At 48.3% G+C, this 23,819-nt stretch overlaps 1 protein-coding gene across 1 annotated transcript in view; it reads right to left on the bottom strand.

Annotated features, from left to right (window-relative positions):
- The window catches only part of LOC144093813 (uncharacterized), a 35,558-nt gene that overhangs the window by 8,480 nt on the left and 3,259 nt on the right, over positions 1-23,819 (bottom strand). Inside the window, exons 2-17 of the mRNA XM_077627558.1 lie at positions 22,016-22,462; positions 21,091-21,493; positions 19,956-20,213; positions 18,559-18,852; positions 17,533-17,667; positions 15,216-15,515; positions 14,277-14,483; positions 13,455-13,616; positions 9,982-10,168; positions 8,387-8,523; positions 7,968-8,088; positions 7,125-7,289; positions 6,098-6,244; positions 5,585-5,706; positions 4,181-4,477; positions 2,878-2,990 (exon numbers count right to left, since the gene is read on the bottom strand). Coding sequence (XP_077483684.1) covers positions 2,878-2,990; positions 4,181-4,477; positions 5,585-5,706; positions 6,098-6,244; positions 7,125-7,289; positions 7,968-8,088; positions 8,387-8,523; positions 9,982-10,168; positions 13,455-13,616; positions 14,277-14,483; positions 15,216-15,515; positions 17,533-17,667; positions 18,559-18,852; positions 19,956-20,213; positions 21,091-21,493; positions 22,016-22,320 — 3,353 coding nt within the window. The 5' untranslated portion in view covers positions 22,321-22,462. The remainder of the gene's footprint in view (positions 1-2,877; positions 2,991-4,180; positions 4,478-5,584; positions 5,707-6,097; positions 6,245-7,124; positions 7,290-7,967; positions 8,089-8,386; positions 8,524-9,981; positions 10,169-13,454; positions 13,617-14,276; positions 14,484-15,215; positions 15,516-17,532; positions 17,668-18,558; positions 18,853-19,955; positions 20,214-21,090; positions 21,494-22,015; positions 22,463-23,819) is intronic.

Genomic DNA, 23,819 nt, shown 5'->3' on the forward strand with positions numbered 1-23,819 from the left:
CCTCGTCCAGGGATATCCATTTGCTTTACCAGATTCTGCAGGGATATTTGGATGCTCTTAGAGTATGGTTGCAGGGTAATAATTTAACCCTGAATGTAGACAAATGCAGCGTTTTGGTATTTCCTCCAGACACGCCTTTGCACATTTCATTAGTCCATCACTCTAACCTGATTCCACAAGTGGAATCCGTAAAATATCTAGGTGTTACTGATCACCCTGCATTAGATTGGAGCCTTCTTAAAGGAGAACGCGCTCCAGGCCGGCTGACAAGAATCGCCAATAAAAAGTTTGGGATGCGCCGCGAAACATTATTGTTACTATACAAAGCCTATGTAAGACCTATACTTGAATTTGGTTGCATTCTGTTCTCTGGTAGCGCAAACTACAAGATTCAATCCTTAATCTTACTAGAAAGGCGAGCTCTACGTCTCTGCCTTGGCCTCCCAAAATAATTTTCAAACGCCCTGCTTTATCTGGAAGCTCATATCCCTGATCTAAATTCCCGCTTTCAAATATTCACGGTGCGAGCCTTCCTCAAGTCGATGGACCCGGTGACTAATGTCAGCACTCCTATTTTTGTGTCTCAGCCGGCCGTATTCTTTTCTCATCATTGGCCACGGTATCAAATGCCACAAATTATGTTAGTACAGAACTTTTTAACACCGATTGCTGTTGATCGCAGTTCTTTCCAGTGGGTTGACGACACGCCGGCAGCTGTGGAATTCCATTTTGACCACATCGTCCCATCTCATGCAAAACACATGCCAGCAAACATTTTAAATGGTCTTCTCTCTGATCACATAGAGGAATACCCCTATCATACGGTGCTTTCTACCGACGCCTCCGTCAACTGCCAAAAAGCTGCAGTTGCCATCTTTTCACAGCTTCTCGCATGGAACTATTCTGTCCGCATCCCAGATTATATTCCTATATTCTTTGTGGAATTTTTGGCTCTTGGAATGAGCCTGCACAAAATTCCATGTCATGTGTCTGACGTTAATATCCTCGCTGATTGTTTGTCAGTTTGCCTCCCTTGAAACTTCAAAAAAGATTTTTTGAGCCGTTTCCTGCGATTTTTGTCCCATGCACGTTGAAGGATGTCCGTTTTGTCTGGGTCCTTGGCCATACAGGTATTCATTCAAATGAGGTGGCTGATTACGTAGCAAGGTCGGCTCCTGACGGCTCATTGACACTTATATGCCCCGAATGTCAGCCTGCTGGCGATTTCCAGGTTTCAGTGGTTCCAACACATATCAGCCAGGTTACGTGATCCCCTACTAAATAACACTAATTATCAGCACTTAGCATATAATTGGAAAGTCCGTTAATGTAAATCCAGGCTGTGTAAGTAAATATGACGCGGTTGCGGTGCAGGATTCCCAATTTGAATTTATATCTATGCAGGTGTGGGTTGACACCGAAAAACCCATGTGACTAATGCGGGGAGGTTGAATCTGTTTAGACCATTTTCTCCTCTACTGTACAAAGTTCGCACTTCAGAGAAAGATTTGCCTGGAGGTCCCTCTCTCCAGGTTAGGGCTCCCATTATCTCTGCCAAAGTTATTATCGTTTGGTGCGAGCGCCAAAAGATTTGCATTGGGTTCAATTTTTGGGATTCTCCATGAATAGATAATTGCAACTGTTAGGTTGATTTGCTAATTCTTTTATTATTATTCGAGCTCTTCTTTTTCTCACCAAAATACTGTGTTATTTAACTTTAAATATTCTTCCGTCAATTTGATTGATACATTTTTCAAAATACATGCTTGGTGCTAAAATTTTGTCGTAATCTCCCGTGGAAATTTCTTTGTTTATGCCACTACACCTTGGCCAATCCCCCCCCCCCCCCGTGGGTATGTGCCATGTTTACTGAGGTAAAGAAGAACTGTGAAGGTGAAGCAGGCCACTAAAAAGGATGAGGTACTATCACTGAACTATGAAGCTGACACAAACGGAATATGATGGTGTACTGTCAATGAACTGTGCAGGTGGTGCAAGTAATGGAAAATGCAAGCAACCGAAAACGATAAGGTACTGTCACTTAACTGTACAAGTGATGCGAGCAAGCACGGGAATTTTTAACAAACGGTCCTAGTTCGGACGGCTGCAACCATGTGGAGATAAAAAATAAAAATGAGCAAGGAAATTTTGGTCGTTTGGTGCATCCCATTATTTTTCTACGGCTGTCGGAAATAGTTGGCATGAGCGCACGAAGCATTTTTGCAGGTCAGAGTTTGCAGCCAGAAGAAAGAGTCGGCCACGATAATAACTATGTTCGAGCAGAATCTCTCAGGACTCTCCAGTTTTCACAATATTACAAGCTTAATATATTCCCATTGAGTTACGCCGTCTTTCCTGCCGGGGGATAAAAGAAGGCGCTAATTGTTGAATGCCTAAGACCTTCAACATGTTGCAAGAAGCTGTGTACTCTCCATGGTATATAAAGTTGTCATTTTGAAAATATTCAGCACCCTTCGTTGAAACAGTTGTGGTAAGGTCAGTATGAAGCTGATGGTGCCTGCTATTATAGAGACTTGGTATTACCGTAGAGACTGTTAAATAACAAAAACTTGTCAATAAAATAGAACTGTGAGCACTAAATTGAGGTAATATTTCCCCACGTGCTATTTTAATTCCTTACAGGCCTCGCTAGTGCAAAAACAGATTATTCACAACCCACGGCTCCGAAGCAGTCTGTGCTTCAACTAACTGAGAGAGGCCTAATACGACAAGTGATTTCCATGGTTTTATGACCGCATTTTTACCCCACAGTAGTCAGAGCACATTGGCCTAATAAGATAAAAGGTGCAATTTCTGCCATCTCCTTTAGTGCAACACACTTCGTATAGTGTAATGTTCAGAGGCATTAAAGCGTACCGCTTATAGGCGGACGTGGCTTCTTTCAGGAACTGTTCTCTTCCCTCGAGCAGCAGTCGGGGGTCCGGAAGGCTCTCTTCCACCACTTCAAGGCACTCGGTGCTCAGTTCAACCTGTTCATCGGAACCACACAAGGATGACACAACAGTGTGTTGCACGCATTCAGCACATCAAGACTAAACAATGCAAACAGCATCCGTGAACGTACAATCGGGGACAAAAATTAACTGGCCTCCTTTTTCAAGTTCACAAACGTGCCACATTGCATGCGAGCGCGCATGACTGTGCACTGGTGGTGTCGATCCTCGGCGCGAGGGACAGGCCAGTTACTTTGGTCCCCGATAGTCGAGGAGCACTGGTCCTGAGACCTCATAACTACTGCTAGATGCGACAAGTGACAAGATTTTCCCCGTGATAATACTGAACGGTAGTCGGTAGAGAGCAACCGAGTGCAGGTTAAACAAGTCAAAACGCTTCTACCTAGCAACACTGGCATGTTGTATAGAAGCTCATTAATTGCACCCTGATGGTTGGTGCTCCAGCAATGACACACAGAACGAAAAACCCAAACAGGCCGCCAGAGTTCAACGGACTTCTTGAGCATCTCGAATACAAACAAACGCTACAGTTCTACTCGTCACTGTCGATGAACAAAATGTACAAAGTACATCGCCAGAAGCAGCCATGGGGTATATCTCGAATATACTATGTGCTATGTACATAGAGCAACGTATTCAGTTCCGACCGTCAAATATATTGCTAAATATCGTGTAAAAAGCACGGCCGCAACAAATAAGTTGCTTATGCAATGATCGACATGCGATCATTCATGAAAACATATAACCTTCATGTCAGAAGCTTCACGGCTCTGTCATAGTTGATGTTATGTTATAAATTGAACCTGCGTAAAGACCGACAGGTTCATGCAAGAGCTCCAGTGGCCCTAAGCTACAGGTTGATGCAACGTTGCTCAAGTGTTTTCAAACTGGGATCTTGCAGATTCCAGCTTTGAAGCAAACATCGGCACTTTCAGAAGTCCTGTCGCTCATTTGAAAACGAGAAACCTAAACATCTTGGAACAGTCACAGATGAGGCCCTGAGATCTAACACCTGAGTGAGCAGTCAGGGAGTAAAGGCAGCGCCAAACAACACCAACCAGGAGCAAGCACGAGTTACAGAAGAGACGTGGGCATTATGAACTGCACTATCCTCGAAAGCAGAGTTTTTCGTTTAATTCCGCCGTCTTCGCCATTAGAGTAACTGCAGTCGCCTGAGCCACAAGTTGGGAAACGCGGAAGTATACCTTTTTGCAATTTCGGTAGAGCTGCCCGAGAACCTTGCGCGAACAGTAGGTGTTCTTCGTGTCCAGCTTCTCCATGAAGTCCGGGTACATGGGTGGCTTCTCAGAGTTCTGAAAGCCCTTGAGGTCACCGCACTTGGCGAAGTCAAGATTGACGGCACATTTGCGTGCCAGTTCGCGGCAGCGGTGCGAGTTGATGCCGCTGTCCAGTATATCAGCCCAGACGAGGTGCGCGTTGGCAATCAGGCCGATCTTGTCACCCTTGATGTACTGGCAAAAGAATTCCACCATGTCCTGGACCTGTGGCCACCGTAAACGAATGGCAAGTTCTCTCGTGAGACGGAGGATATACAGATTTCATGCCCCGTCCATTTACATTCGTCTGAAAACTGAAGGTCAGGGTCTTTACACGTGTGCAAAATATTTGGTGGCACCTTTAAGGGAACGAGCACAAGCGGGAACCTTTTAGGCCTGTGCTGCTCACTTTACTTTTGAGCCGGCGAGAAATGTAGACTTTTAGCAGCCGTCCCCTCCCAGTCAACTACGTATACACTAGCAAAGCCGCGGCAATGCGTTACATGTGCTTGTTTTCTTACACAAAGGTGTCATTATTTAAAGTGAGCCATGCTGCACACTCTCTTGACGTCATCACTCGCATCTCGCCGGAACTCAGACAAGTTTGTTCCTAAGAAAATTTTGGATGATTTCCTTAGCCAATAATCATCTGCTTGGATCGGTTTGGTTGTGTCGACTTAGCTGCACACAGTCATATTGGTTAACATCGAGGGCACACATATTAGTAAACCTCAATACTCAACAAGACACACATACTGGTTAACCAACATGATACAATTAGCCCGACAGCTCGTCTTATTCAACTATGGACACAGTCCGATGGTCAAGCCACCGCTCCAATCTAAAATGGTCAAAAAGACGCAAGGTTTGCAAGGTAATGTCACCATTGAGCAAAGAGCATTGCCTCTTGCGAGCGAAAAATGAGCTGCCAGGAGTCCTTTATTTCTGCTTTCTACACGGAAGTAAAATTTCGGAACGTAGACAATAGGTTCACCGCTGTTACAGTCTATTGTACAATGGAACCAAAACTCGACTACAGCCTCTTTTCGAACCAAAAGGCCGCATCTAGCAAATTAATACTCCATTACAACCCATTTGTGATCAATGTTAAAAATACAGCGACAATTCAGATTTCGTCGTATTCCACCGCTGACCGTTGATGTAGCTGAAAAATTTCGAATATATTTCATTATAGACAACACTGCAGTCGGTACAACTGGACTAATAGCACCTAAAATAGTTTATCCAGAATTATGTAGCCCTTCCCCAACCCCACCCCCCAGACTAAGACTAAGCAGACTAAGAGACCACAAAATAAGCAATATTGCTCACCCCAATGGACGCCTTTCGTTCCTTTGGCGGGTCGCTGTGGTAGTGCATAGGATTGCAGTTGTTATTGAAGATGAGGTCCTCGTACCACAGCACTGAGTACTCGTCACCATCCAGGTCAGAACCTAAGCACAGGTAGAGACCACATTAAGGGGTACCATTGGAAACAAGCTGCGTCCGGCCGTCTGTCAAAGCAGTGATGGCGAAGGTCCTTGCTTAATGACCCAATTAAACGGAGATCAGTGAGTGGAGGAATAGTTGCGACGCCGAAATGAGAAACTGAGAAATATTTTATACCTCAGGTAATGGAACCTCACAGTACGTTTTTTCTCACGCTGTGACTATGCTCACAACATACATCAGTCAAAGCCCGCAGAGTCCTGGCCTTGGCAGAGCCCTGACCTAACGCGCACGTAAACTAAGGCACGCTATCCGTCACAAGCGCAGAGAGCGACGGTTACATCCGTCTCCGCATAGCACAGTGTCAACAGGGAGCGCGCCAGGAAGGGTGCGTACCGGCCATCTCGTCGGGGTGTGGCCGCTCCCCCTTTTGAGGGAAGACAATGCAGTCGCGCACGTGATGCAACTGCGGCACATTCACCGCCTCCAGCTTCCGGATGTCGCCCGGGTTCATGCACGGGTTCTTGGTCACGATCACGTCACCTGCGTATCCCACCGTGCATGGAATACTCAGTGACTTTAATGCAAAGTTCGGCTGAAAATTCAGGTGAAAAAAAAAACAATCTCATGCGTCAACCTTTCGGCTCCTCTGTGCGATGTAACGAAAATAGAATAGTCCTTTCATTCCAAGCCAATGAATAAAATGGATATACTCGCGGACAGCTTTTTGTGGCTATGCAGTGAAGCTACGAGGGCGACGCGCAAGGTTTTCCCATGCACAGTCTTACCACGCTCTCACGAGAAAGAGAGATAGGCATTTAAGCTGGCGGCGAGTATAGTATGCTGTTTCGGCTCCAGATGCCGGTTCCTCAAGATTACCGCGATTAGCTGCGCACAAAGCACGGGTACCTCACCACTGTATATATCTATTGCGTATCCGGTGCTGTCAACATAGAAGCATCGATCCGTGCAAACCACGGATATCTCACAAGATATATCCGGGACATTTCTTGGACAACTGAGCATTAGTAAGTCCTAGCTTCGGCTTCAGATATGAGAATGCCGTAACCAGAGAAGGAGCTCGCAAGCGAGGCCAAAACAAGATAATTTCGTTCAGAATCAGCACACGAGAAAATTAGGCGTGCGTTCATGTATACAGACTACAATAACGTGGTAGTACCGTCGGAGAATTCTACTTTTAGATCCGACTACAAGAATCTATATTTCTGCGACACCAGCCCTCGAACACGCAGCACGTTTGCATATGCCTTCGAAGCATGTACTCGGGCACTTTATTCCCCTACCATTTCAACCACGTTCACATTAATGGATCCTTTCGAATAAAATATGAAAGGTGCTGCCTAAACGCACTGAGACAATGCTGCACTATGCTTGCTAGCACGAAAATAGGTTGCTGTGATACCTTCGAGGATGGTCGCAGGGTCGTTGACCTTGTACTGCAGCATGTCGTTTGAGTACTGGACAAACACCTGTCCGTACTCGAGCGTGCCGGTCTCGTCCAGCACGCCAAACATGGTGCGCCCGTAGTTCGGAGGAACCAGAATACGAGCCTTGGTCCTCAGTTCCTCTGCAAAAGGTGTATACATTATCCGGCGTGAAGAGGCAAGGGTTCGTCGTTCACACATGCTGTTGTAGAGAAGTTCAGACAAGCTCCCTGAGGGCCATTCAATGCTTTACGAGCTGAAGTTCTTTGCCTCAGGAAACATTGATCTTTATGGGCAATCTTTGACTTGACCATATTCTTTGTCGTCAATTCGCTGAATGTTAAGCCGGTCATTTCGCTGCCGTATATGCGTTTGTGGGCTATTACAAGGCTCGTACACGGGTCCAAAACATCTCTGCTTTTCACTGTGACACTGATTGAAGGCATTTAAGACCAGATACTACCTTCCAGAAATGTGTGGTTATGCTAGATGCAAAGGGAACGACTGTAACGATTACCACAATAGGCTGGTTAATGCAAGCGACAGGTTCTCGATGGTGTCACCTATAGCATTTAATCTATTTTCCGTAACATTAACATTAGCCTCATAATAAGAACCTTATTTTTGCGCTAAACATCGCACAAAACTGACAAGGAGGATCCGGTGAAGAAATTGGAAATTTGAGATAACTTTGAAAGATCCCGGAAATTAGCGTAATTAATCGGCAAAAGGACGAAGTCAGGGCCAGGGTGCTGCTTCTCTACACTTCTTCCCCGACGACGAAATGAACAAAAGCGGTTAAGCTCATGTGTTTCACTCACTCAGGACCTTCTTGTTGACGGCGCGAACTAGAGCCCGAAAGAAGGGCTCGACTGTCAGGTCAATGCCCACGCCGGCCAGCTCCTTGTACGGGAGACGCAAGGCGCAGTAGGAACGGAGAACCTGCACAATTAGTAAGGCGCACAGTTTCGTTATCAGTTTACAAGCACCTTCCCACTTCATAGGTCGTTGACCCTGTCTCCAAAACCCTGAATCCATCCTTCAATGTGACTAAAATGGGATCGGATGTCGAACATGGGTTTCAGTAATTCGACTAAAATAGGATCAGCTGTCGTATATAGGGTTCAGTTATTCGTCTAGTATGGGATCGGCTGTCGTACATGAGCTTCAGTTATACGTAGAACAGTGCACTGACACCACACATGGCACAAAAGCTGCGAAGATGAAAAAAATTTCTCACATGCGCGGCCTCATGGGGATCCATCATGCTGTCGATGAAGGAATCGAGGATTTTGTTCTGCAGCATCAGGAACACCTCGGCCTTTATGCCGCTCTGCTCCAAGATGGTGATCATGGGTCGGTTCAGGTAAAGAACGCCTGTGAGGAGCACGGTAAATCATCACGGGCGTAAATATACTGTCGCGGCAGCACGCTCAAAATGTAACTCTGTTGCAGTAATCTATTCCTACAATTTGCAATGCATGTCACGGATTATCCTCACTAATGAATCAGCGACGTCCACCGCAGAAGGAAGGCGTGCCCTTTCACGCTTTGTAACATACTGTGGCTCAATGACTATGCCTTCTGTCTACTTGTGGTAGCGAGGAGCCAAGTACAGAACAGTGCACAAATGCCAAAATTTCAAGCTCTAAGCCCGCTGTGTAACTGCAACACTCAGAGGCAAATGTACATTGAAATTTTCGCGCAAATAAGCAGTCTTTCGTTGCTCTGCTCCAAGATGGTGATCATGTGTCGGTTCAGGTAAAGAACGCCTGCGAGGAGCACGGTAAATCATCATGGGCGTAAATATACTGTCGCGGCAGCACGCTCAAAATGTAACTCTGTTGCAGTAATCTATTCCTACAATTTGCAATGCATGTCACGTATTATCCTCACTAATGAATCAGCGACATGCACCGCAGAAGGAAGGCGTGCCCTTTCATGCTTTGTATCATACTGTGGCTCGATGACTATGCTTTCTGTCTACTTGTGGTAGCGAGGAGCAATGTACAGAACAGTGCACGACTGCGAAAATTTCAAGCTCTAAGTCCGCTGTGTAAGTGCAACACTGAGAGGCAAATGTACATTTAAATTTTCGCACAAATAAGCAGTCTTTCGTCGCTATCCATTCATTTGGTATTCATTCCAGTGGGTAGAGAATAAGTACCCCTCCCGTATTCTGGCCTTTCAGTTATCAGGTTTATCTGACCCAGAGGAAAATTTCGTCTACAATCCTGCTTCACGTAAACTTTTCTCGATGACTGTTCGTGGCCACGTGAAAAAACGGCACTACACTTCAACAGAAATTGTGGGATACTCTGCACGACAATTCATTGTAAGCGTGGAACAGCACCCCGAACTATGGATCCCTGAAAATTCGCTAAGATGCTCATAAGGAGCCAAGCGCAAGCCCACTAGGACACAGCGTAACTGCAGTCGGATACAATTGAAGAACGAAGCGGCTTTCCCCCATAAAAGGACCCCCTTCCAGCCAATGGCATCAGCAGATTTCCATGACCCTGCTAGCGTGACATGCGGGAAGCGCCAGATGAAAAGAGATTGTCCACTCCCTCTTTGGTCGGGGACAGTCCCCTCCCTGCATTGTCACGCCGCTCCTTGCGTTGTCTAGCTAGCAGGGTCATGAGAGCCGGCCGTCGCCAATGGCTGGAAGGGAGTCCTTTAACTGACAGGAAAAAGTCGATTCGCTCTTCAGTTGCATCCGACTATAGTGGACTGCGGGAGAGAGCATGGGAGAATTATGTGTCTCTGTGTCCAACTGCTTCTCTAAGCGCTTTCTGTCGATGGTCGCGGTCATAGGACATGAAGACAACGCACGCGGCTTGCTCGTCTTCAGCACGTATAGGTCGGAGTGGTCCGAGTGGAACTTGCGCATGCTCTCGCGGAAGACGATGCGGCAGCCGCTCAGCGTCGGGTCCAGCAACAGCATTCCCTTGCAGCCACCGTAGCGGATTTGTACAGCGCACGGCTCCTCAGCCTCCTCTAGCTCCAAGGCGTGGTGGACCTGCGGAAGGGCGGACAATGAAGGCTTCTACGAACGGCTATGTACTTAGGTCACTCCATACATTATATTTTAACAAAAATAGGAAAACCGCCAGGACCTTGTCTTATGCGGGAGCTGCGGGATTACAAGATAACCAGTTCCGTACCGGTACAAGCTTTCTCCTGGCGTTGTGCTCGTGTTTCACGTAATTAGGGTCACAATGGCCAGATCCGCTGGGTCATCATAACCACAAAGGACACATTGCCGAGAGCACCGTCCCTGGACTTTCTAAACGGCAAAGAGGCGAGTTTTAGTCAGGACATAGTAGTCACCACCGATGGCGACACTGCCTGCCACAGAGGAGGTCTCGTATACAGATATCGCTGCAAAAATACCGTCCTATGCATCACAGGTTTCTGTAGTTCATGGAGCAGAAACGTATCTCATGTATGGTGGATGACTAGACATTGGACTTGGGCAGCATTTGGACATTGATGACACGTCCACTGCTCACAATAGACAGGGTTTATGCTGGTGTATATGACAAAAATTCCAGGGTTTTCAAGGACTTTCGAAGCCCTCTGCGTGATTTTCAAGGACCACATTCGCAGTTAGAAATACAAATAAGACAGATGTTCAGCGGTAGAAAGAGGCGTGAAATGATGAGAATTCACTGAAAAAGGGGATTGTCATTGGAGCCAATATTTTAACAAAGAAACTTGTCTTCGGATAAAACGATGGCAACAGCATATTTCCTTTTTCAACCACTTCTCATCATTGTTTGTTACACGGATGACCACTTTCAGTTTGTTAGATGATGCAAACATTTATTCGCTAATGAAGCAAAGCAAACACTCAATCAGTCCTTAGGTGGCCCCAATTCGCTTCTCCTCAATTTTTATGTCTATGTCCAAGACCTCCTACTGCTTGCTCTTGGCAGTCTTCCTTAGGATGTCCGACTTCATGATGCAAGTCAGGCCACTGGTTGCCTCTGCTTTTTCTGCATACAATTCTGCTGAAGCTGTCAATTCTGCAACTACGGCTTCTAGTTTCTTTTTCCTCCTTCTGAGAGTTTCAATCTCTTCATCAATGCACCGTTTTTTCCGCTGTTTCGCATCTTCGCGCTCCTGCTTTTTATGTGTTTTCAAAAAGGCACGGTATTGGCTCTTTGGAGAAGTCACAGATGCTCTCAATTCCTTAGTGATGGGAACATTGAAAATGCCACCTGCTACGTGTACAGCATCACAGCTAATCCGCTGTGAAATGCCCTGCGTCCATCACAAGTCCATGCTTCTTGCACGCATCCATCAAGTTTGACGACTGCGATGGCGCTGTCTGTGGTTCATTAGCTTGACATTCAGATATCGTCACGAAGCTCCTTACCATACAGCTACTCCCGGCGGCTTGCATGTGCTCTCTATGCTTTGCACTTTTTAGATGGCTTTCTAGTGCCGACTCCCCCATGGCAGTGATGTCGAAACACTTACAGCAAACTTTGCATTTTTCCTTGTGCGGATTTGACATGTCCGACGCAAGCCACTCTCGTTAGTCGTCGTTGTGCAGCCGTGACCTCTGAAATTTGCATTTTCCGGGTATTGTTTCCACGCACGTTGACTGGCACACACTACGCTGCAGATGCACAAAATGTCACGATACCGCCGCACACGCACACCCAAGCACTACACGGGCAATAAATCTCGCGATACAACCGCGCATACACATATCAGCGCTACGCGCGCAGAAAATGTTACGATGGAACAGCACACGCGCGCATAAGCGTTACACGTGCTCAAGACGTGACGATACAACCGCACACGCAAGCGCTAAACGCGCACAAAATGTAACGCTTCGACCGCGCAACCACACACACAATGGCGGCCATTTATTTACTCAACTGGAAAGTGGATTAGATTATATTGGATCTTGGGGCTTCCAACCGGAGGACCTTACACTGAAGTCCTAGCCAACTTTTTTGGGACGCTACGACAGAGTCTGCCCCGCCGTGTCGTCACCACCACCCATCACTTGAGCCTATTCCAATTTTCAAGGCGGCGTTTAGTTGTTTCGACCGCTCTGGCCTTGGAAAAGGCTTCTTGCTCATTCACCTCGCTGTCGGTCGTTCCGCCCTCTGTCGGCTGACCTGAGTCGAAACCTAGCGCCTGCAGAAGGGTACATGTATTCGGTTGGCAGGGGTGGAGTGATCTACACAACAGAATAACATGCTCTATCGAATCCTCATCCTGCCCACACATTGTGCACATGATGTCCGCATTGATCTGGCCGGATACCGGGCTTGCCACTTCTTCGTGCGCAGCACCCCCGCTCGAGCCCCGAAGAGTAAACAGCCCCGAAGAGTAAACGGTAAACAAGCCAGCGTCACTGTGGCTAGACGTTCACGAGCGTCCGCTAGGCACGCGCTTACTTGACTGTACGAAACTTACACTCTATTTTTAACAATATCGCAGCGGGATTTCAGGTGGGTTGATATTTTATTATATACAATCACTTAATGTTTATTAAAAATAAAAATTTTTAAAATTCAAGGGTTTTCAAGCATCTTCAAAACTTCCATGTCCTTCAAGGCCTTGAAAACAGTCCTATCAAATTCCAGGGTTTTCAGGGGTTTCAAGGACCCGCACGAAATTATTTAGACATGCGATGGTCCCTCCTGTCCAAAAGAAGCGAAGCATTATCATGGGCGGCAGAGTTTTGGGATATTGTTCCTGTCAAGAAGTTGGATCGGATGAGATGGCTGTGGGAGGTGCGAGGCATGAAAAAAGGCTTCTGCTATTAACAAAAAAAAAAACTCGCAGGACTGTGCCCCCCCCCCCCCCCGTTAAGTGCAAAGTGAAACCATCAGTCAAGCTCTGTCTGCTTCCGTGACCTTCGGGATCCCGGCCGACGGACAGACACACTGCGGAGGATGACTACTTTGAAGTGCGGATTTGACTCGAGGTAATGTTTTCTCTCTCTCCCTATCTCTGTTTCTCACACAGGACAGTTACCGGGTGTCCAAAGCGAATGTATGAGCGTTGGCAGCGGTGTGACAACAATGAATTTTTCAGAAAGCCCTGCCGCTACTTGGCATGCTGCCAATTTCTCTAGTCGATTCATGCCGAGGCATAGTAATTGCGCGGGAGCGTCTTGGCACCAGCGAAGTTCGTCGCTACCCGCGCGGGAGCAACTTAATTGGTGTGCGGGCAAAATCACCGCCGGCACCGCCACGCTTGTCTTGGTGACCTGAGCGACACATTAGCAAAGGTTGTAAGTTTAGACTGGTTGTCGATAAGGACGATAATATACATACCTTGCGCAGCAGGCCGTGCGATATTCGCCCTATGCCGTCGCTGAAGATGTACTCGCGATGGGAACCATCGCTGCTGCGGCCAGGGGCTGCGTGGCGGATGTCCGGTTCCACAGACGTGTTTTGGCTCGGGACCGTTAACAGACCCAACGACTGCGAAAAAGCCTGCATGCAGGAAAAGAGGTCTCCCGAATGGGCCATTTTGCCATAGCTGGCTGGCTATAATAATGGTGATACAGAATTCATGTTTGTGCAGCTGGGAGTTGTGAAATTTGTGAAACCTTTCGCAAATATAGAGAACATTAAAGAGTGCCTTCTCAGCAGTAGAAAGTGTGTAATGGAAACAACACCTCCATAATAGGCATTGGTACTCCGAAAGGAGGCTGATTTGCCTGGTTAGATCTCCGGACACAGTCCGTGCAGTGTCGTAATTATTTATGAACGCTAGTCTTACTTTCCATTCCCCCTCTGGAGCATTTTAACACTCCCACATTCGATTCGAAAACGCGCAAGGCATAACTTATGATGTGGATAATTTCACAGTCAGATATGAGTCACTGCACATGGCGCCTGATCCCTGCGGACCGCTGATCAATGAAGGGCTCACATAGCTACAATACGATCCAAACATATATGGATTAACGCAATGCACCTGGCCATGAAAGTGTGATGAATGATGGTGAATGGCAGAGACACTTGGCTCAACCTTCTTGAAAACAAAAGCTCCGTTACTAAACGTAAAGAAGAGATTCCCTCACATACTTTCGTGCGATTTAGTCGCTTTTCCCGTCACCTCTCTCAACAAGAACGTGACTGGCCTCTGACCTGTCCAAGCCGTGCCATGAACTTGGGCACGCTGACGATGGTAGAGAGGTCGCCGATACCATCGCGTATCTGCTCCGCGGTGCGGCCCTGATTGTCGTGCGCGTAGAACCAGACGCCGTGGCTGCGTAACTGGCTCGTCGAGCAACCCAGGAACATGAACCGGCGGCCACCAATCTTCAGGCCGGACGACAGCGGAGGCTTGATCACCTACAGAAAACAAGCCCAAGGTAAAAGAGAGGAACTAAATGGACGGTTTACATTGTCATTTCAAGGAGCCCATCAAATGCATCATTTTCCTCAGTGTTCCTATCAAATATCTTCATGCAGTTTTGTGCCCTCCTCTGCACTTCAGCTACACGAATCCATACAGCAGCGGAACGAAAAAGCGACGGTGAAATCAAATTAAAATAGGCAAATAGAAGCTCATCAATGTGAGACTGAAATGTAGCACTACTGCCAATATAGATTTGTGGCATGGCATTCTGATTCCCTGTGCCCTTCAGTGCGAAAGGAAGTAGCCGCAATCCTCGGGTATCAGCGGTGTCTGTGCGTGTGAAGCCTTTCGGTAGCAAGTGTATTACCGGCTCACTAGGTGAGTGGACACGCCAGTCGCACTGTGAATAGGCGGCGCTGTTCACCTACAATTTGAGGCAGTTACATGCCTTTCCTTCTCTCAAAACCGGTGGCATGCCAATTTTGAGTAAAGGGAGGAACATAACTGGATCCCCGAGTAAGAGGACACCTCAACAGCGCTCTGAGCTACGTGGCGGTGGTGTACATGTGAAAAAAACAGTGCTTTCGCACAGTCTTTTGTGCTTAGCAATGCTAAACCGCCTGCCATTTTTTTTCCTTGAGACTTCAGATACTGCATTTTTCCAAAAATTAAGCACGCTACGGCTACTTGTTCACAGGGCGATCATGAACCCCCCAACAGCGTACCGCGCTGAGAAAGTCGTCCTTGCAGGCACCCAGCGAAAAGGAGATGAGCTTGCAATCGTCGTCCCGCACGACGATGCGCAGGGCGTAATCTGGGTCGCAGTGCTGAAGCAGGCGGCTCTTGCACAAAAGTTGAGGGGGCATGTAGACGCGCCGAGTGGGCGTCAGGATCACCTTGCGCACCTTGACCATGTGGGATGGTAGCTCCTGGGCGATCACCGAGCCTGTGAAAACGTCGATGCGCTGCCGGTGCGCCCGATACCGGAAGTACAGGTGCTCCAGGGCACTGCGGAACCAGAACACCTGCGCGGTACCGCGCCACAAGGACACTGTTCTTGATATGCTGGATATATAGAAGCGTTGCACAAAGATCGGTAGGAAAAAGAGGCAATAGTGTTGATGTACATAAAGCATTGAAAGGAACTGTAGTCCGAGAAGAAATGAAAAAAAAATTTAAAAACACGATTATGTTCAGGGTTCACCGGCACTTCTTATGTGTAAAGTGAATTTTTTTCCTCACTTTCCGCTTAAAATGACACCTTGAGATCAAGCTCCACAAAATTGCTAAGCTACACACCGTTCACTTATTTGTGTGCCCCTATTATCACACAGTTAGCATACTGCATTTCTGCATGCATTCTTTAACCGATCACATGTCTTAATACCGAGTTCCTTGTGTATCAAACTGAGCTCCTCGTTCAGTTCTGTAATATCGCGCACTTGTAGCCACCTTAAAGCAGCGCAGTCTACACCATGTCATGCAGCTCTGCACGAACATCAGAGGTCTCCCAGGCGCCCGCGTGGTGTTACGCTTAGACCTTTTGAATAAGCGCTCCCTGAACGTCCGTATGCACCGTACGCTAGCACAGTGAAAGAGATAGAACGACCTATCCCCTCATTTGTTCGCAACCGTTCAAAGAGCAGCTATATTAATATCAGCGTGCACACATTCGTATGCTATTTATCCGACGATCAGGCACACAATAAAAAATTTCCGACAACGGTGGCTCCCATGCATGAAAGCAAGCGTTATCCACATTTTTTGCGATATTCTGGGAAGACACAGGAAACCAGACTTTGAATTTTCTAACGAAAATTCTCGTGAGCAAGCTTGGTCACGGCATGCAAAGTGCCGACAATAATGCAGACACAACATCTTTGGAAGGCTCAAGTGAAACTTTGCTAAGGAAGCAGCATGCCACTTTTCGATGCAGTCTCTGGTAGTCCCCACTTCCGCTACCATTGCCCTATATAGCCTGCAAGCCGTCGTGAAGGAATGAGGCGGAATGCTGATGCCAACAGTGCACTACACTTGTAACAACTTCATCGGGAAAGAAGCAGGTGCCTCTCAGGTGTTCATCTTGCGGAAACTCGAGGAGGAGTTCAGGAGAACAACCTGCCGGGCTATTTGTTTATGCATGTGGTTTACTGGGAAGCGCAAAAAACGGACGAGGGACGGAATAGGGGACACAAGCGCTCGTGAACGTGTTTCTGTGTCGCCTAATCCATCCCTAGTCCGTTTTTTGTGCTTCCCAGTAAACCGCATGGTGGAGGAGGTCCATCGCTTCTCGTCGGTCGCGCGTTCCCAAGAAAGAGGATATTGCAAACTTGAATGTAATTTCTTTCAATTTAATTTTATATTTCGTTACACTGGCTTCCTAACGTTGCCACTGGCCTAATTTTACCGTCACTATAAAAAAAAACAGGTTCCACTACTGCGCACGAGCGCGTATAGTGTTGTCATGGGCACGAACTGAACATGCTCTGCTACATAAAACACATCTGTAGTTACACTCTTCAATTTTAAAAAAAAGCTAACAGAGGTTTAGCGCTTGTTTAACCTAGTGATACGAGCGAAAGAAATTGTTAAGCAAGGGTACATATGGTTTGGCCCTGGAGTCGGTCTGGTGCGCGTTATCCATGGCAAGACAGAGACCAAGCGCCAGCGAAGCAACTGTTTTTTGCAACATTTTGCTAGACACGTGGCAGAGCAGCGAAGAGGCCCGGAGCGAGCGCAGCTGTGGCGAATCCACAGCGAGTTACGTATTATGACGTTCCTTGCTACGCCTTCGTTGCGCCGGTTCAAGGTGAAACGCGCAGTAAACTTGACCTTGCGAGTTGTGGGAAGAGTCGAGCTTTCGCTCTAAGAAAACCACTGTTCTGCTGCTGCCTTCAGTACAGAATTCTGCAATAAAAGCTTACTTAGCATAGTTCAGAAAACAAATCTTACTGAACGCCAGGCCAGGCGAGCGGGCTGCGGACGTCAAGAGGGCCCTTAAGCTTTTGTTGTTAAAGCCAGCCTGAAAAACCGGGCTCTCACCTTTCCCTGGCTAAGCGAGAAATAGATCTCGAAGAGGGCTTCTTCCAGGGCACGGGGACACTCCTCGGCGCGCGCAGACAACTCGAGGAGCGTTTCCCGGCAGCTCTGAGCGTCCATCGCCAGCTCATCGGTGACCTGCAAAGGCGGTAATCCAGGTGTTGCTCGTCCGCATTCGACAGTGCAGTTTTCAAGCGCCGTTCGAGTCGTACGCCCGCTTAATTCTACTTCGCTTCGGGAAGCTCCCTATTGAAACCCAAAATGACACCGTAGGTCCGCAAAAATGCGCGCATGGAATAGTGACGCAGTTTTATATTTACGCCAGGTCATGGCACAGAGCGATATGCCAAAACCGCCAACGCAGCAAATCCCCGAACGAAGGCCATCTTTATCCGTCAATAGCGTAGATCCGACCCATTGGAGTAACCCTTACTTTGGAAGCAATATGCATTCACTCGTGATAATCCTTATTGATTCTGCATTTAAAATGGTATAGTGTGGTATGGGGGGAACGTCCCGAAGCGACTTAGCCTATCAGGGACGTTGAAGTAGGCGACTCCAGAGTAATTCCGACCACCTGGGGATCTGTAACGACCAACGACAGCGCACACCGCACGGGCGCTTTTGCGTTTCGCCCCCACTAAAGCGTGGCAGCCGCGACCGGAATTGGAACCCCGGTCCTCCGGGTCAGTAGCCGAGCACCGTAACCACTGAGCACATGCGGCAGCTACGTTTAGAACGTACTTGACATTAATCTTGGAGGTCCTGTACATGTAAATTATGTGATGTACTTGATCCAATTCCAACGGGTATAGAGACACGCAAAGGGTGTCTTGTACTGTCTGTTTTGTATGTCTTTTAACTTATTCTACAGAAAACGAGAAGTTTGAAAGTGACAAGAACAAGAAATGTTCAAGAGGATCGAAGGTTTCACGCCGACGTCCTGGAACATTTCTAATTCGTCAGCTTTTGACCTTTGTTCTTGGGGTAGAGCTTACAAGAAATCCACGCAATGAGTTAAATCCCTACCTGAAAGCTCTCGGACCAGACGCTGAGCAAGGCGTACACGACGCCGAAGTCCTGCACGCTGGGCCTGGCCACTGCCTTCAACTCGCGCGCAAGCAGCTCGCGCACCGGCGCGTAAAAAACCTGCGCGTTTTTGCGCGTGCGCAGGATCAGGTTGCAGAGAGGTGCCCAGTGGCGTGGTCCACTGAGCGTCAGGCGCATCATGCGACTTCTGCCCAGAACGTCGGAACCGCACTTGAAGGGTCCTTCACCGAACTCGACGGCCCGGTCCCACGGGGTGGTGTCGGACAGGTCGAACTGCGACAGGAAAGGTGGTGGGTGAGCAAGCTGTAGTGCGGCTTATTTTGAGGCTGACACGAATCAATTTATTATTATTTCATGGATCAAGGAACAAACTCAGGTTACTGATGTTCTTGTTGAAATCAAGAAATCAAGAATAGCATTGCAGTCCATTGGCAGAGCACGTAATGCGAATGCACGATGACGGATGGTCACTTAAGGTAACAGAGTGGATTCTAAGAGAAGGCAAGTGTAGCAGTGCGAGACAGAGACTAATATGGGCGGATGAAATTAGGGAGTTTGCAGAGATAAGGTGATCGCAGCTGCAAAGAACAGGGTTAATTGGGGATAAGAGCAAAATCCTCTGTCCTATGCTGTCACAGTTACACTACTGCTGCTGCTGATGATGATGACTGACCTAAGTTCAGCGCCCATCATCTACACTAATGGCTGTATTAAGAAGGAGCTTCTAGAGCCACCACTGTCATAACTTTATGTTTGTGTAGCAAAAAACAGTGAGGTCACGACTGTACTGCCACACTATCACTATGCCCTGTGAATGGGATAAGGATATATGGGCTCTTGCCCCGTCAAATTAAACTATTGGCATACCGGCGTAGTCGTTTTGGAATTTTTGTGTGGATTCCCATTCCCCGATGTCCGTTACTGCCTCTCGAGAAAGAAGGGGAGCGGGACATGGTTGAAAAAAAAAATTCAGATACCAGTAACTGGAAAACAAAGGCTAGGCGGTTAGAGTGAAAGTACACAAGGAGCAGAGGACGCAGAAGCGAAAGGATGTATGTCCACTCTTGGTAGTGGTCGTGAAGCTTTACACCGCGCTCTTTTAAGCAGCAGAAGTCCGGTGACGCCTAAATTCGTTTTACGCCCATTACCATCCCCTTCACCACAGCAGTCAGTGGTCCAGTTTTCTATACAGCTTTCCTTGCAGTCCTGCAATTTTGCGTGTTGCCCCACAGCTGCCCTTCTACGCAGTGATGTAGAACTCTACGACTAAAGGAAACTGTAGCGGAAGGGGAAACCGTAAGAGTACAGGAGTGTGTTTGTCGGCAGGTTTTTTCTTTTAGTCCATTGAAAGCAATTAACGATATAGCGCTGCTCACCTGTGGCAGGTAGTCGCCCTCGCGGTTGCACTGGCTGGTGGCGCTGTTGCCAGCGCACACCTTGTAAAGCAGCGGCGGGTGCAACAGCTGCAGGTAGACAATAGTGGATGTCGGCGACGTCTTGCGCAGAATGATGCGGCAGATGGTCGAGTACCGCACCAGCAGCCGGAACAGCGTGGAGCTACGCTTGCGGACATCCACGAAGTACAGGTACAACCCATTGGAACAGTGCTCAAAGTGCGCATTGCACTGCGTCACCTGGTGGAAGAGAAGGCATTCAGAAGAAGGGCCTAAACCGAATTATTCCGCTCCGACTGCGAAACTGCCGTACTTTTTAAGTATGCCTATCCATGTTGGTACAGTTTTGCACTTGCCAATTCATGCAGCGTGGCTAATACGTTCCAGACCCTTGAAGAGCTTTATGTACTGTAAGCACAGTATATCAAACCCCTTCAGAGTCCTCTTTTAAGACTGAGGATACATTTCCTCATCATTTGCGATGTCATGCAACCTAGCCGCGTCACCCCAAATCGCTGCACCGTAAGAAAAATTGGACGACGAATTGCAGGTCGTTGATACAGGAAGGAGTACATAAAATTGGTTGTTTGAAATCATCCACGCAGTGTAAAGCACTCTCCCTTCCCCTCTCACTAGTGTTTCTAAATCTTTCTGGAGCCGCTCTTCGCAGAATTCAATCCCCACAACAATTTAGGCTGCGCGCCAAGCAAGCCAACTAGACATGTAAGGAACCAGATGAATGGATAAGGGGCCCATGTGCCAAAGTGCGTGACCACCAGGCCCGAAGCTCTGCTTTGCCATCACGTACCCAAAACCTGTCCAGGAAAAAAGGGTTAGATTTAATGTGCCTATGAGCTGCCACTGCCTTCCAGAAAAATGATGCATTGACAAGTCCTGACTACCCTTCTCATATCCCTCTTGCGACTGGGGCTCTCAGCATCATCGAAACTATTTGCCCAGCAGAAAAACACGCTGCTTTTAGTATACGACACTTTATGTCCTCACAGACTGCAATGCAGTTTATTCCCATGACCTTCCACCATGCAACCACCACTGTCATAACTCAAACTTCTGGACGGACGCCGTCAGAAAACACCCTACAGGAACATCATCTCACCTTAAAGCCTTCAGATGAGGTCAGCTCACTGTTGGGACAAGACGTCTTCGCAGATGAGCTTGTTCCATCTGAAGGGGAGCTAGACTTGACCGCTCTTCCCTTCTTTCCCCGCTTCACAGACATTGATTTGCCGGAGAGGGAGGACGAAGACTTGGCAGACGAGAGTGGCGATGGAGGAGGCGGCATGGTGTAGGTGCTGTCAAAGTGCGCCACAAAAGTGTTGTACCCGAGGAAGCAGCCGAGGGCGAACGCGTTTACGGGTACGTCCTTGTGCTCCGCGGCTATCTGGGTGCTGTACGGGTCGCAGGACTCCTCGAGCTCCTCGGATGCGAGCCACCATTCTGGCGGGCCGGACTTGCCCGCAGCCGCGCCGTTATTAGAGGCGTTCTGGCATTGGTCGCACCTGCGGAAGTGAATGTAAAATTGACGCGCGGAACCAAGAGCTGGTACAAGCTTAAGAAGCCATATGTTCGAACACAAATGGCGGTACTCTCACCACCCTAGCCACCTCAATATGGCGGCTATGAGCCCGCAGAAACCGATAGTTCATTAATTGCACCAGGCAAGAAATTTTGAATTGAAATGTCTGCATAAACACGCCCCACCCCCCTGATTTCTGAGACTGAATAGACGGAGTTGCCGATAATAATTTGCGCAGTAAGTTGTTTATGAAGCTCTACAACCTCTTCCTCTCGATCACCATATTCTGAGCAGTGCTTCACAATTCATCTGCATTGCTCAAAAGGCACTGCAGTCACCTTAGTTCCAGTGCGCACAAATCTGCAAACCTCCGAATTTTGGACCCATGTCAGCGCATATGAGGAGTTTCTCAACTTACGCGACAGTAGAGTTCTGACAATATGATTGTTGAGGCCGACCGAAGACTGGCTAAGGGGAAAGCCAGAAGTACTTGTCGCGCACTCACCACTTAAGTACGATATGCATGAACGAGTCCTTGGGTGACCGCTCCAGTTGCAGCGTCACGTTTGCCGTCCAAGTGGGGCTCTCGTAGACTGCGACCTCGCCACAGTCTCCGGCCACCACTTGGCCCACGGCGCACTGCAGACCGAGAAGCCGCCGAAGCTGAGACGCTGTCGGCGTGCCCCAGCCGGAGTCCAGACAATGGACGCGCAGCGCCATCTCCCGGCAGTTGTCCTCCCGGTCGCGAGCGCAAAACGCGGTCGTCGGTGCCATCGGCCCCGGAAGAAACGGCTTTGCAGGAGGCTCCATAGTGGCAGGTGACTATTGTGCCATTTCAAACTCGCCGACTGGCTTCTGAGTTGAGTTCAACTATGTCTTCTGCTTGAGCGGTCACACCAGAAGACGGACGGGTGGACCTGGAGCTGCTCGCTGTCTTGGCCTTTGGTGCGAGCTGCGAAGAGGCTTTGCATAAGTAATTAGGGCTGAATACAGCAGCTGCATTATGGGCATGAGTGACAGCATCCCTGATGTTGGGCACCACGACTTCATTCTTGCATAAAAACTGTGATTGCAGTTAACACACACCCGCCGCTGTGGCTCAGTGGTTAGCGCACTCGGCTACTGATCCGGAGTTCCTGGGTTCGAACCCGACCGCGGCGGCTGCGTTTTTATGGAGGCAAAACGCTAAGGCGCCCGTCTGCTGTGCGATGTCAGTGCACGTTAAAAATAATAATAATAATTGGTTTTTGGGGGAAAGGAAATGGCGCAGTATCTGTCTCATATATCGTTGGACACCTGAACCGCGCCGTAAGGGAAGGGATAAAGGAGGGAGTGAAAGAAGAAAGGAAGAAGAGGTGCCGTAGTGGAGGGCTCCGGAATAATTTCGACCACCTGGGGATCTTTAACGTGCACTGCCGCCGCTGCGTTTTTATGGAGGAAAAACGCTAACGCGCCCGTGTGCTGTGCGATGTCAGTGCACGTTAAAGATCCCCAGGTGGCGGCGGCTGCGTTTTTATGGAGGAAGAACGCTAACGCGCCCATGTGCTGTGCGGTGTCAGTGCACGTTCAAGATCCCCAGGTGGTCGAAATTATTCCGGAGCCCTCCACTGCGGCACCTCTTTCCTGTTTTCTTATTTCACTCCCTCCTTTATCCCTTCCCTTACGGCGCGGTTCAGGTGTCGAACGATATATGAGACATACTGCGCCATTTCCTTTCCTCAAAGACCGATTATTATATTGTTAACACACCGATACCACATACTGACACATTAAGCACCGCATCCTTCTAGTCTTGTTCGGAATCGCAGAGGGGTCTAGCCAATTGACGAACAACGAACATCTCGCAAAACGCCCTATATGACTTCTGCAAAAACCAGAGGGTATCGGGATTCTTGCACCAGAAAGTTGAGCAATCGGCGCGTCGGATGAGGGTTCTTTTCTTCCAAGTAGTCTCCATCGATCAGGGAGGTGACCTACCAAGGTCTAAGGCCTACGTAGACTGCGAAACGGCATCGGAGCGTAGTGCTTCGGATGAACGACTGCCACGTGGGGCACTGCTATGTCTAGGTGGCCTAAGCAAGGCACCGTAGCGGAACGCTTCCGAAGGATGACGAACACGCGGGGCAGCATGTTTAGGTGGTATAGGTCGATTACAGGCCGGCACCTTAGCGGAGTGCTTTCGATGAAAGATTACCGTACAGGGCAACATCATGCCTAGGTCGATTACGGGCCTGCACCGCAGCGAAGTGCTTCGGGTGAATAACGAACACATGGGCACCTCGGCATCGCATCGGTATGCTTAGAATGAA

This window comes from Amblyomma americanum, chromosome 1 (assembly GCF_052857255.1).
Source record: "Amblyomma americanum isolate KBUSLIRL-KWMA chromosome 1, ASM5285725v1, whole genome shotgun sequence".
NCBI classification, from domain to species: domain Eukaryota; kingdom Metazoa; phylum Arthropoda; class Arachnida; order Ixodida; family Ixodidae; genus Amblyomma; species Amblyomma americanum.